We start from the raw sequence: 14,701 nt of genomic DNA, 5'->3' as shown, positions 1-14,701 counted from the left end.
TCGCCAATGTCACGTGCGATGGAGAAGACACGATGGAGATTGATCGGTTCGGTCGAGATTACATGCTCAAATTAATTTTGAAGGCATAATAGCACTAGACGAATTGGAGACCCATAACCTAAAACAACACAACAATAATAATTACATAAAAAGTAAATAAAATAAGGCAACTACTATTAAAATGCATAACAACAATCACAAAATAATTTACAACTTAATCTTATTACGTTCAATATATTTACATAGAAATTTACAAAATGGACTAAACACAAACATTAACAAACATTCAACGTTAATAGGGCGAGGGACTTTAGGAGGGAGAACGTCATATATAGGATGAATGAGATTGGGGCAGGAGAACAATATATGGGATAAGGAACCTTCGTCTAGACCACATTCACACAAAGAGTGATCTCTAACTTTAATTTTACGCAGATGTATGGGAGTACATGCATGACCAAGGCGAATACGAGAGATAGTTGTGGTGACCCAACGATTAGCTTGCCTGTGAAGAGAAAACCAAGGTCGCCTTGGAATGTCTGGTTGGAGAGAAGCATAAAATTTACCCTTCGATTTTGATGATGCTTTCCAAAGAGAGTTCCAGGATTTATCAAGGTGAGTTTTCGCTAGAGCACACAAGTCCTGAGTAGAATTATTAAAATGCTTAGTTAGACCAGATGATATAGCAGATCTAGCGAACGAGTCTGCAGTGTCATTGCCTGTTGCATACCAGAGTGGCTTGGAATCCAGACTAGTAATATTTCCAACCCTTTTTGATGGCAGGCAAGCAAAGCTTCCCTGATCTTAAGAATGATAAAAAATCTTCGCCTGCTACGAAACGGATTTTCCCTAATTGCGAGCAGGCAGCTCAAAGAGTCTGTCAGAATTACAGTCTGTCTTAAGTCATGTGAATGGGCAAATAGGATTGCTTCCAGAATAGCAATCGCTTCACCAGAAAAAATTGATGTTTCCGGAGGGGATTTAAATTGGAGGATAATTTTGAATTTAGGTATCCAACAGGCTGAACCGACACAGCTATCAGGGGATATTTTAGAGGAATCAGTAAATATCTGGAGGTGGTTTGACCAGTTTTGATGAAAAATTCTTTGAAACTTAACATTTGTATCAGGGGCTCCTTTGATTAGACCAAGGTCTGTGACAATTGGAGGATTATAGACAAGAGCTCTAAATGGGGTGGAAAAAAGAGGATTAAGATTGAATCTTAATATAGGATGAGGGAGTTTTGTAAATTTTAAAAAACTGTCTAATAGCAAGGATTTACTATTAGGGCGATCGCATAGTTGGGACAGTATGTTTAAACGGGACCAGAGAGGGTGAGAGGACAGCTGTAATGATTTTACCACAAAGCGGTCGCATAAAAATTGTCTTCTCAGTTGAAGTGGAGGATCAACACATTCAACTTGCAGGGCGTTAGTAGGAGAAGACTTCATAGCTCCTATAATTATTCTAAGGCATTTATGTTGGATTTTATTGAGTTTATCGGATGCAGATTTATTAAATGGGTCTAAAACAAATAGTCCATAGTCCAAATGACTACGAACTATTGCATTGTACAGTAGTTTGAGAGAATAGGGGTGAGCTCCCCACCAGACACCTGAGACTGCTCTGAGGACGTTAATGCCTTTTTCACACTTTTTGATAATATGCTCAGAGTGACAAATTCCGTTCAGCTTGTTATCGAGTATGATGCCTAAGAATTTCGCCTTATTGACAAAGTTGATACGCTGATCCCCACAAAACAGATCAAAGACGGGGATTAACCTTTTTCGTGTAAAAGCAACTGCCTGAGTCTTATCTACTGATAAAGATAAGCCATGGTCAGAGAGCCATAGGTCAAGATAATGCAAAGCAGAGTTTAATTGCAATGTTAAGTTTTGGACTGAAGGAGATCTAAGATATAATACAATGTCATCAGCATATTGAAGAATGTTACAAAAGTTATTAACAGACAGCTCGAGATCGTGAGTATAAATGCTATAAAGCAGAGGGCTGAGGACTGAGCCTTGCGGGAGACCTTTCCAGACTAATCGGGGGGGCAGAATACAATTTTGGTATTTAACAGAAATTGATCTGCAAAAAAGCAGATTACATATGAAATGAGTCATCCTCGGAGGGATACTCAGCTGTTGCAGTTTTTGCCTGAGTACCGGAAGAAGAACATTATCATATGCAGAAGTAATATCTAGAAAAACACCCACAAGGTACTCTCCGTTAGAAAAGGCTATTCGAATGTCTGTCGTAAGAATGCTGAGACTATCAAGAGTGCTCAAACCCTTTCGAAAGCCAAATTGAGAGGGCGAGAGAATATTCCTGCTTTCCATTATCCATTCCAAGCGGTTTTTCAGGAGATGTTCAGTTACTTTTACTAATGTAGATGATAAAGCAATGGGTCTATAAGAACTCGGGTCCAAAGGGCATTTTCCTGGTTTGAGGATGGGGATAATAATTTGGGACTTCCAAGATTCCGGGACGATTCCTGCTGAGAAAAAAGCATTAATTAAATTCAAATAGACGCATTTAGCTTTATCACTAAGGTTAATTATGAAAGAGTAGGGCACGCCATCTTCCCCTGGCGACGAGTCCTTAAGTCCCTTTAGGGCTGTATGGAGTTCTGCGAGAGTAAAGGGGCTATCCATATCTTCTAATGCGGATGTTGGTTGCAACATTAAAAAGCTATCCTTGTCTGGGACAAAGGGGGGTGCAAGCTTAGCAGCAAAATCATTAAGCCATATGGAGGGATTATTGGCATTTGGATTTTCTGAGTTGAGGGAACGACGAAATTTCTTAAGATTTGTCCAAACTGTTTGAGGTGGAGACCGGGGACTGAGGGATTCACAGAAGTTGGTCCAACCCTGCTTTTTCTTTTTTGAAAACAGTCTTTTAATTTTGGCATCAATACGCTGATATTTGATGAAATTTTGTGGAGTCATAGAGACTGTGTATGACTCTTCGGCTTCAGATCTCTGTTGGACCATGACCTTACATTCCTCATCCCACCAAGGAGGGGAAAGCAAAGTCTTTTTATTTGTATTTTTTATAGAAAAATGGGCATCAGCAGAGGACTTGATCGCATTAAGAAAAAGTTCGTAGCAGGCAACGACATTCTCATCATTCACAAAATCAGGGAGAAAGTCCAACATGGCATCAACCGAGTTAGCGAATGCTAACCAATTAGCGTTGTTGAGTCTATATTTTAAGAGTGGGCATGATTTGATGAGTGTGAAGGATCTGTTATTAAGTGAAAGAAGGATAGGGAAATGGTCACTTCCAAATGATGATGGGAGGATATTCCAAGAGATTTGTGAGGATAGGGAGGGAGATGATAGGGTTAGATCAACAGCGGAACGAGGATTCTGATTTGGGTAAACTCTACGAGTCGGCGAGGCATCGTTAAGAATGCATAAATTTACATCCTCAGCAATGTCCACCAACAAGGGAGCAAATCCATCACAGTAATAGGAGCCCCATAATGTATGGTGGGAGTTAAAATCTCCCATAACAAGAATGGGGCATGGAAGGGCAGAGAAAATGGAGAGTAATTCAGGAGCAAGAGAAGGATTAGGATGAGGAATGTAAAGTGATAAAAAAGAAATATTGAAGGCCTTTATAGCCACGGCATTGATATGCTGGCTAAAAGGAGGAAGAGGAATTTGGGAGAAGGGGACAGAGTGCCTGATCAGGATGGCACAACCTGCATACCCGTCATTTCTGTCATCCCTAAAACAGGAAAAACCCGGAATCCGAAAACGGGAACCGGGGATCAACCATGTCTCAGAGAGGGCAACAATGACAGGTTTATGAGAATTAATAAGAGAGAGGAGGTCAGGTTTCTTATGACGGACACTCTTACAGTTCCATTGAAGGAATCTGATTGGGGCCATTTTTAAATATATTAAAGAGTTGAGTTAAATCATTGGCAACGTTGGACGGTAGAGGAATTTCATTACATGTACTTAGGATGCTTAGGAGAGTTTTAATTAATAATTCTAGTAAGTTGGGATTGTTATTAGGAGGGGAGGGGTTACCAACATTCAGAGCACAACCATTTGGAGACGAGGAGGGGCAATTACCAACTATAGCTTGGTGGGCATGTTTATCATAACCCTTTCCTAGAGGAACTCTAGGGGGAGGAGAACGGAAGACGGTCTGTTTATATGATCTATTAGGAGGAGGGGTGGATTTAGACTGAAGGCTAGAGGGACAACTAGGGCTTGGCGGAGTGTACACAGGAGAGGAGAACATTTCTTTTGCAATCTCAGCGTAAGATCTGCGGACGTTTGGGAAGCGAGAGGCTGCCTCCATGTAAGAGATGTTATCCTGCGACATAACAATTTTTATTGATTGCTGCCGTGAGTACTCTGGACAATCTTTATCAGTGGCAAAGTGTTTACCAGAACAGTGAAGGCATGTAGAGTTTTCCTTATTAACCTCACACAAGTCACCTGTATGAGATTTTGAGCATTTAAAACATCTGGGTGTGGATCTACACTGTGTCTTGATGTGGCCATAACGACAACAGTTCAAGCAAATGATGGTAGGAAGATTGTAGGTTTCAACCGGGAGAGAGGTATGATAGGAATAAATTTTATTAGGCAGGATTTGGCCCTTAAAAGTTATAACTACAGACTGAGTTGGGATCCAGGTCACAACTCCTTCATTGACATTTTTTCGATTCAATCGTCTCAGTTTCATAATTTCACCACAGCCATGAGGAAGCTCGACAGACTCTAGAAGGTCCTCCATAGACCAATCAACTGGTACACCCTTCACAAGACCCATTCTGGTAACATTGTAAGTTGGTAATGTTGCTTTGTACTTACAAAGTTCCAAGATAGGGTTATTTAAAAAGTTATTCGCTGCTTGAGCTGAACAAAATTGTACCTCTATTCTGTTCCGGCCAACATTTTTTACCCCATCATTAACAATGGAGCCAATTTTATGTTTATGCAAGAATTGACCGAATTTGATTGCACGAATTGAGTTTCCTGCAGCTGGGTCAGCAACTTCACGTGAGACATGAACTATGAATGGGCCCTTATCGTCATTAGCGTAACTTTTAGGGCCATCAGTAAAGGCGGGATTGACATATACAGTCTGGATGGAAGGATTTGCGGTAGTGGGATGGGTGACTGTCTTCTTAGAGGAGGAATCGGGTGAAACAGAGGATTTATCCCCAGAACGTTTCCGAGCGGAAGATTTCGAACCGTCAATAACAGTTTCCAAACCCCCAGGATCGGGAGGTTCAGGAGGAGGGTCGACATCCATTTTTAAACTACTTACTTTAACTTACTAACTAATATATGTTAACTATAAAAGAAAATTAACACTTACCGAAACCGAATAATGTTAGTAAAACCCAGAAACCATATAAATTAACTATTTGCACTAAAAAATTATTGAAAGAACAACACAAAATGATTTTAATAACACAGATATCTCACTAACACGTGTGTCAACCAAAGCTAACGCAAGCGAAAAAAAAAAAAACAAAAAAAAAAACAAAATATATTTTAAGGATCACCTGACACTTGTAGAATTCGTTGACGCTTGACATTGACAATTGATATGCATTTGTAGTTTTGTTCGACATGAAAAGTTGAATTGAATTGAAGTTGAAAACAATGCTTTAAAGTTCAAATAGTACATATACATTCACCGTTGCATTTATAAATAATAAATATTTAACTATTATTATATAGATTTTATGTTTCTTTACTATGTCTACTCGTGAGATACTTACGTTGCAATTTGGTCAATATTCCAATTATGTAGGAGCACATTTTTGGAACATACAAGAACTAAGTTTTGACTACACGGGCACCTCAAAGACCGAATGCAATCATGATATTTTATATAGAGAAGGTCAAACTACTGCAGGAGAAGTTACTTATACTCCCCGTTTGCTCTTGGCTGATCTGAAAGGTTCTCTTAAAACGTTACCAGCAAGTGGGGGTTTAGAAGAATTAAATTTAGAAGAAAATCTACCATGGGATGCTATTGAAAAAATTGAACAACCAGGACCCAGTAAGAATGAGTTTTTAAAAGATATTGATTCTGAAAATGCATCGAAGGTGGAAAATAAACAGTACAAATTAGAGCAAGAAATTGATACATGGACTGACTACTTGTATCCCCGGTTTCACTCTCGCACTGTTAATATTATCAAAGAATATCAATCTGGAAATGCAAATGTATGTAAACATTAAAAAACAATAGACTTTATTAGTCCATTTTTTTACAAAATATAATTAATTGTCACTTTTGTTGAAACTATATAATAAATTCTATAGATATAAAAACTTCAAAATTCTTAAATGTCTCTATGTTAACTTGAGATTTTTTTTTTCATACTCTATCATTCTAACAGCATTAAGTTGTTTTAATAAATTTATATTATCTTGCTTTTATAAATCAGTAAAATTAATTTTGTTTTTGTTTTAGGAAAGTTTTGACACTTATTTTTCTGGTCGTCTTATATGGAAATCAGATTTTGGAGAAACATTTACTGATAAAATTCGAAAATATGTAGAGGAATGTGATAGCATGCAAGGTTTTCATGTTAATTTTGATTGCACGGATGGTTTCTCAGGCCTGGCTTTGGGTTGCATTGAACATCTTTCAGATGAATACACAAAGAGTATATTAGCATATCCCATTATAGCATCGCACTTCTCTGATAATAGCCCATCTACAGAAGAAGAAAGAGAGAAGTCAAATCTAAAAGATTCAGTAAGATTAGTTAACATTGCACTATCAATTGAAGAATTGTCACAACATGCTACCTTATTTGTGCCTTTATGTACCGGAGAGAAAGGATGGCGGAAACCTGGAAACCCAAGATTATTTGACTATGTTAACTATAAACCAGAATTATACTACCATTCTTCAGCTATACTGGCATCAGCTTTAGATACACTCAGTCAAAAATATAGACACAAAGGTAGTATTCACACTATGTCTGACATATGTGCTGATATGACAGGGTATGGAAGAAAAATGGCTGCGGCAACCATTGGAATACCATTTGCATTAAATGAATCTGAATATCTCATTGATCATTTGAATAAAACAACTAAACCACTTTACAAATCAATAACACCTAGCTGTAAAATTGCCACAGATAAACTTTTTCAACTTATTACTGTTAGAGGAATACCAGAATCCTATCTAAAGGCACCTATGAAAGAAGCTAAAGAACAATTGAATCTAGCAGCATACAGGTGTAATAATGTAAAAGAAATGTTTGAATTGTATTTCCAAGCTAACAATTTCCTTTCGGCAACCAATGTTACAGTATGTGAGAAAGCATTGGAGTTGAAAACTCCATATCCATCTATTTTCTCAGATAACTTGAATAAGTATGGGTTTGTTCGGGATAATAATCAGGTAGAGAAAACACTAAGTTGTCCAGTAATAGCAGGATACCATAATGGAAATTTTATGGCTGACATGATAGAGAAGCTTCATAGAGATGTAAACAGAGTTAAATTTGCTAAACTGCATAAATTCCAACAAGAGGGATTAGAATTTGCCGATTACACAGAAAGTTTAAACAGATTAGCAGAGTTTAAAGATAATTATGAAGATGATTTTGAGCTTTAAGCATTTTTATATTTTTATAATAAAATTAAGATGTTAAGTTATGCAAGTCTGTTTTTAATAAAATAAAATAAAATAAAATTCATATAACTTTATTTAAGATGATTTAGATAAAATAAATCAATCTCATCCACACAATCGCAATTATACACATTTACATCTAAGTGTCATTCATGGCGATCACGATGACCGCTCCAACGCTCTTTCTTTCATTCTTGTAATAAATGCTGCACCTTTGTTCTTTCTGAAGTTTTCATAAGGGTCATTTAAATTAACCCCAACACCTGTAAGCAAAGTATTACCTAAGTTATCTGAGCTTTGAAACAATTAAATAATAAATTATTCTCATCTGTTTTATTGGTTCAAAAAACTAGAAAACATTTTTGCCACACAATACCTTTGTATTGGTCCTGTCGGTCCCGCACAGCACCACCACTAATTGGCTCTGCGATACCTTGTCCCGCGGCGCCCAATCCACCCTGGCTCCAGCCCATCTTTTGCAGGAGCTGGTGTCCTTTGTTGCTCGAATCCAGCCCGCTAGACGTGCTGGGAAATGCCGCACCGCCTCTGTAGAAGACAAGTAATGTTGATTATAAACATAATATCGCGTAAAACGTACAAAAATGATGTATAACAAATTTATAGTACGACACAACTTAGATGTCGCATCGGCAAAATTCGTAAACCCGATCACATCCGAATTGAGTATAGTACGACACAACTTAGATGTCGCATCGGCAAAATTCGTAAACCCGATCACATCCGAATTAAGTACGCTAACCCAAATTATCAATATTTATTTCTCACGCGAATATGATCTTTACACAAACGTAATAATTTGTTATATCATATGACCTAATATATTCGTCAATTTGACACGTCGCTTTACACGCACTTGCTTCCTCTGACGCGTGAATATATAGCAACGAATAGCGTCGAATGACGCGGTAGGGAGCTATTTCTATTGGTTGTGTAAATTGGCAGTAATCGGTTTTATTTTCATTCCATTGCATTTTCCGATGCTACATCTAATTTGTGTCGTACTATACTGTATTTAAATTAGTTATGTTCAAAACATCGTGAGGAAACCTGCATGTGACAAATTTCATACAAATTCTGCCACATGTGTATTCCACCAACCCGCATTTGAACAGCGTGGTGGAATATGTTCCAAACCTTCTCCTTAAAGAGGAGAGGAGGCCTTTAGCCCAGCAGTGGGAATTTACAGGCTGTTACTTTACTTTACTTTTATTGAGATAAGTAGGCAATGAAAACGTCATGCAAAAGCAGTACTCACAGGAAGCTGGGCGGGGTGGGTGACCGGGAGCGCTCGACGCGACGCGCGCGCGGCGACTCCCGGTGGCGTTCGCGCTCCCGGGAGCGACTGCGCGACCGCGACCGGGACCGGGAACGTGACCTCCGGCGACCTGAGGAAAATGTTCATCATTCAGATCCATGTCATTATATATTTATTCGAATACATTATATTGAACATTGTATAATGCAGAATATCCATCTTAATAGTCTAAAACAAAATACAAATACTACTATGTACTTGACAAAGTTCAATTCAACACCACGAGTAAAATTAGTTTGATAAACTTCTTCCTTAAAAAGGAGCAATAATATTTTTATTATACCATCTTGATGGCAAACATTGTTTATTAACATTCATTCGTTTAGAAACAGTTATTCTACAGTATAATAAAATATTGAAACGAGTTGTATGTAATTAAACTTAATGCAATTATACACGTCGTTTAAACTATTAATTTATCTGTAATACACTTTTTGTTACTAAAGTATTGAAAATGGGTCATCCACCAGACGTTTTTATTTAAAACTTTTCTCTCATATAAAGCACTATCGTTTTACATGAGTAAGTACCCGCTATATCAAAGAACGAAACTATTTAGGCCCTCAACCAGATAAATTACCATGACAAAAAGCATTGCAATTCACATTGAATTGCAAACTTTTCCCATTTACCACGCAACACAAATGAAACAATAACATTTTTGAAGATTCAAAAGAAACTGTTTATTTATATAATTTGACATTTTTAAAGTAACATGAAAATTACACCTAAACAGAATCACATACAAAAATGTACTATAAAAATATAATCTCATAGAATCACTAAAGTTTTCTGAATAAATGCAAGACTCACTCTCCCTGTCTCTATCTCGCCTCCATGAAGTTTTTCGGCGCGGTGAAGGCGAACGCGATCGAGACTTTTTTGGTGACGATCTCTCTGGTGTCCTACTTAACGACCTAATTTACAAAATATCGTTATTTATTCACTCTCCAATATAGATTTTTTACTAACAAATACAAATCTACATACTGTCTAATAAATCATATATCGAAATTGTACTTAAAACAAAATTGCGTGCTTGATTTTCATGAATAAAATAGTATTAATTTATTAATAGATTTGTTAATTGTTGTTTTATAATCTGTGTAGTGCAGTACGAAGAAAATTTTAAATAGACCTAAATATTATTGGTAACATAGTTGATTATTAATTATTTTGTTCCATACCTGTATCTCCTTCCCGGTGGAGTTGGTTGTTTTTGTAAGTCTTTCGGGACAGGGCTTGGAGATTTCGACTTTTGCCTTAAACCTTGAGCAATTGCTTCTTCTTTATTTTTTCGAGCTGAATTCTTTGCTTTGTAGTATTCATACAGTCCTAATTTCTCCCATCCCTCGCTAAAAATAAAATATGAAAATCAAAAATAAAATTGGTCGATTTTATACTTTGCCTAAATGGGAAAACTGTTCAAAAATAAAGTGTTATGTAATATTCTAAATATAAGGAGATAATATATATAATAAATCATTGTCTTACTTGTCTCTGGGCCTTTCATGATTTGGTGAGGCATAGAAAGCATCTACGGCAGCTAGTAATCTTTCATTTGGCGGGGCCGGTGGCGGGAGACGGATTTTCGCAGGGTCTAGTGGTTTATACTTGTCGTCCTCCAGCTGACAAAGAATTTTTTTTTTTGAGAAAAGATTTATTATAATTTTCTTATCAATTAATTGTTTTTTTTTTATTTACTTAAAATTAACTTATATAGATAATAAAATCAATTGAGGTTATTGGTACTATCATGCATAAATCTGGAGTACACATGCAACCAGTGTAGCTTGTGTAGGCATGGATTCTTATTATGAACAAGTAATATTATAAAAACATTAACATCTCACCATAATTAGAGGTACCATTAAACCAGCTGGTAGCTCGAAATAAGGAACTGAAGGCATCAATTCCTCATTATTAATTTCAGGGAATGGTGGAAATCCAGGAGGAGGCTTGCTTAGATCTGGAAGACCATTCTGGAATGCTAATATTGGTGAACTTTCTAATGGTTTGAAGCCTGGTGGTGGTTGAGAAAAATTTACATTGGGAAGATTTGATAAGTCTGGCTCCTCTATAATTTCTGGTTTCTTTTGGCTTGTTATTTGATCAAATGTCTGACTGTCGTAACTATTTTCATTACCACTTATACTATTATTTGAGGGATAATTATCTCCACTTTCACTGCCATACTGTTGGTGACCCGAGTTAAAATTCTGATCATAACTTCCCATTTGTTGATATCCTTGATCACCAAAACTATTAGCTTGGAAAGGATTTTGAATGTTATTCTGTTGCTGTGTTTCTTTGTTATGATCGTGACTATTTTGTAATTCAATTGCATGTTTTTGCATTTCCAATTGTTGTATTTGTTGCATTGTGTGAGCAACAAATGCTTGATGCTGTGATTGATAGCTAAAAACAAAAAAAATAAAGATACCATCTATAGATACATAATGTTCTTATAAGATACAAATATACATACTTTTCACACGTAGCTTTTGTTTGTTGTGTTAAATGTGCAATGGCATTAGAGTGTTGGGCGATCAAGTTGTTTTGGTACTCCTGGTACGAGCTTGTAGGACTCTTCATTTTCTCTATAACAGTAGAGTCGAAGTAATTTGACTTAGATTCCCAGAGACGCAGCAGCTTGTTCAACTTGGCTTCCTGCTCTTCTGTGACAGCTGAAACAGCAGAACAATTAAAAAGTTGTCATAAAAGCTACGGTGAATCAAGCAAGTTACCTGACTGGTAAAACCACAGGTGATGATGTTCTAGATGCTTTAAATGCAGATGAATATGCACAATCAGACAAGAGACCTAAATCTTTGAAGACATTATTATAAATATGTTACCTATACTGGCATTGCAAAACATTGGAACCACCACATTTTCCAAATTTTTCTTGAGATCTTCAGCGTTTTTGCGTGCACTGTAATTAGGAATAATCGTATCATAGACACCGAATATGCAGTGATTGCATGGGTGATGACATAAAAATAATAAAATACAATCATTATATAAAGGCAAATCTAAACAATCCTAGCATGTTACCCAATAAGAAGTACACTGAAATCTAATTTGAAAATCTTTTATTTAAAAATAATATGTTAATACAAATATTGAAAAGAAAAGCTGCATGATTTTTTTTTACACATTGTGCGACACTCATTAATTTAACACTTATGTGAATCCCAGTCTATCACTATAAAGAAGAAGATAATGTCAACTAACCAGTGGTGGAGAACATCATTGACGAGATAAATGATGTGCAGCTTTTGAGTGAATGCAGCACCCGGCTGGGTCACTTTTCTGAGGAGATGCTGTGATATCACCTTGCCTGCATCATGACTTGTAGCATGTTGCAAAATCCATCCTTTTCCTACACAAAGTTGGAAATTTTTTAGAGTTGATTTTTAAATAATAACATTCAAAAAGTATTTAATCTAATTTTACCTGTAGAAATACTATCTTTAGTACAAGTATCGATGATTGGTTGCAAGATGTTGTCAAGCTCCGAGAGACTTATGTTATTTTCTTCTGCCATTATTTGTATGGTCTCCACTTGAGCCTTGCTCACCAGCTCATTGATTTTACCTTGCTGTTGTTGAATCAACACCTACAATACAAATAAATTAATTTATTCAATAATATGAAAAGTTAAAATTATATTAAATGACATGAAGACAGATCAAGTGCTTAATAAAATATTCTTAGCAATTCATAACAAAATATGATAAGTTATTGTACTTGTACTGTGAGTTTGTATCTATTTCTAATTTTAATTTACACAGGTCTAACATTGATCAAATAGCATGCAAATATAATTACATTGAAAAAAAAAAGGACATGCACTTTGTATAGTAAAGACTACCTGCCTGGTCTATGAAAATATACTGAAATTTGGTTATAGAAAACACTATGGTATTAAAATATATTGAAACACTTTTAATGATTTTGGTTATATATTTGTTATAATAAATTCAGCATTTGTAAGTTTTAGTAAGCTGTTTGAATGTAATTGATCTCACCGTATGTTGGGCATTGAGATTGTTTTCAGACTGAGTTATTTGTTCCTTAAGCATGTTGATCTGAGCAACGATGTTGTCGATGTCGACAGAGTGCTGCGCAGTGGGTGGCGCGGAGTTTGCTGCCAGCCACTGCTGCAGCGCTGGAGCCGCTGCCATCGACGCCACCAGCCCCAACTGCGCTGGCGTCGCGCTGGCCTGTTGGGGCATTACATATTGCCTGTTCTGTGCCATATAAGCCCCGGCGGGAGCAGGTGCCGCCTGGCCACCGGCCGATTGCTTTAGAACTATAAACAGCGGAGGGTCACTTGAAACGGTTATAACAAAACGCAAGCAGCGATCGGGCGCGACCGCGATTATCTATTTCCACCATCGTCAATATGCTTACTTGCTTGCTCTGTCGTCACTTTATACTGGTAATAGTTGAAGTATTCCCCGCCGTAGAGAAAACTGAACTTGGGGTTGTTTTTTTGCTTTGTCTTGGTCATCTTCTCGAATTCCGGGCCATTTCTTGCGACAAACTGCGCAAGTTTGTCTATTATATTGCGCAGATCTTGATCTACAAAACAAAATAAAGTTAATACAAATTGTCACAGTTCTCACGTTTTCGAATTTAAATAAAAAAGGAGAAATTTATAGTACCCTGCGGTGGTTGCGGAAGCTCCATTTTGTTTGAATTTTGAGGTTAGCATTAAATCATTTATGATGACAAAATGGACATTTAGTCTTCTGATTTTACTCCATTAATCACAAGAAGGGTTAAACTCATAACACTTTAATTTTATATTGATATTGAACTCTTAAAAATTCAATAACGCAACTTATATTCAGCCATTTGTAATTGTTGATTACAGATATACAAAAAAGTACGTTTCCTACAGATAATGCATTATACTTATTCCAACTTTTAGTTTATGATTTCAAGCTCACACAAATAAAATGCATAAAAGGTTCTATGTACTACTATAAAACACAACATATAAAATATTAGCTGTAACACAAAGTTTTAAATCACCTCTAGGTATCTAAGTCTACATATAAAATATGAACGAATCTTAAGCATGCAAGAAAATTGACTAACTTAACAAAAAGTACAACGATTTACTGAACTTTCTACTAACTTCTCCAATTTTTATAAATTGTTTTAATAAATTTTTCTTAACTCCTCTAGAAACTGTAGACGTGATTTCCTGAAAAGGGCTGGAAGTGTGGAACAAGAACAATGACCTCTCGCGTTAATGGAGTTTAGTGTCAATTATTGCAATCAGTATACATTATGAGTTTAAAATGGTTATTTATGAACGAAATTTTAAAATAATACTTAATTTATTCAAAAATGCATTTTTAAGCGTTTGTCACGTGACACAAAACGCTTGGCCGGTATTTGGCCTTATGATGAAGTCACTTGCTTAACCTTGCTTCCCTACTGTGTACCACATGTTAAAGTACAGGCAAGTGTCGTCACCGACCCCAAAACAACATTTACTGGGTTAACCTCTACTAAATAATATAAAATGGATTTTAAAAACCACTCAAATAGGTTATTATGTTAATTTTACTTATTACCAATGAAAACTTTACAAAGTAAAATAGCCGAAGTGAGATGTCGTATGTTACGCATCAAGTGGGCTTAAACAAGTTGTCTGAACTTGGCGGGGAATTATCAATTTAATATGCATTTTTTACACCAATC

General features: G+C 36.4%; 2 protein-coding genes across 4 annotated transcripts; one reads left to right on the top strand and one right to left on the bottom strand.

Annotated features, from left to right (window-relative positions):
• Positions 1–5,591: 5,591 nt before the first annotated feature.
• On the top strand, positions 5,592–7,964 carry LOC124530270 (protein misato). Its single transcript, XM_047104343.1, has 2 exons — positions 5,592–6,212; positions 6,463–7,964. The coding sequence occupies exons 1-2, from the start codon at positions 5,739–5,741 to the stop codon at positions 7,621–7,623; spliced, it is 1,635 nt and encodes a 544-aa protein (XP_046960299.1). The 5' UTR covers positions 5,592–5,738; the 3' UTR covers positions 7,624–7,964.
• On the bottom strand, positions 7,685–13,910 carry LOC124530267 (calcium homeostasis endoplasmic reticulum protein). Of its 3 annotated transcripts, XM_047104338.1 has the most exons (14): positions 13,651–13,910; positions 13,397–13,567; positions 13,012–13,295; positions 12,437–12,599; positions 12,215–12,362; positions 11,836–11,912; positions 11,466–11,664; positions 10,831–11,395; positions 10,472–10,605; positions 10,165–10,332; positions 9,791–9,894; positions 8,918–9,047; positions 8,018–8,187; positions 7,685–7,904 (listed from the first exon to the last, which is right to left on the bottom strand). In XM_047104338.1, exons 1-14 carry the CDS (start codon positions 13,673–13,675, stop codon positions 7,801–7,803), a joined length of 2,442 nt encoding a protein of 813 aa, XP_046960294.1. In that variant the 5' UTR covers positions 13,676–13,910; the 3' UTR covers positions 7,685–7,800. The 3 variants fall into 3 exon arrangements, 2 of the variants coding, with proteins under 2 accessions (XP_046960294.1, XP_046960295.1); XR_006966465.1 differs by lacking the exon at positions 9,791–9,894 and having other exon boundaries at positions 13,651–13,909; XM_047104339.1 differs by lacking the exon at positions 13,651–13,910 and having other exon boundaries at positions 13,012–13,206.
• Between the last annotated feature and the right edge of the window lie 791 nt (positions 13,911–14,701).

This window comes from Vanessa cardui, chromosome 6 (genome assembly GCF_905220365.1).
Source record: "Vanessa cardui chromosome 6, ilVanCard2.1, whole genome shotgun sequence".
Classification (NCBI taxonomy): domain Eukaryota; kingdom Metazoa; phylum Arthropoda; class Insecta; order Lepidoptera; family Nymphalidae; genus Vanessa; species Vanessa cardui.
This window is presented reverse-complemented; position numbering and strand designations above follow the sequence as displayed.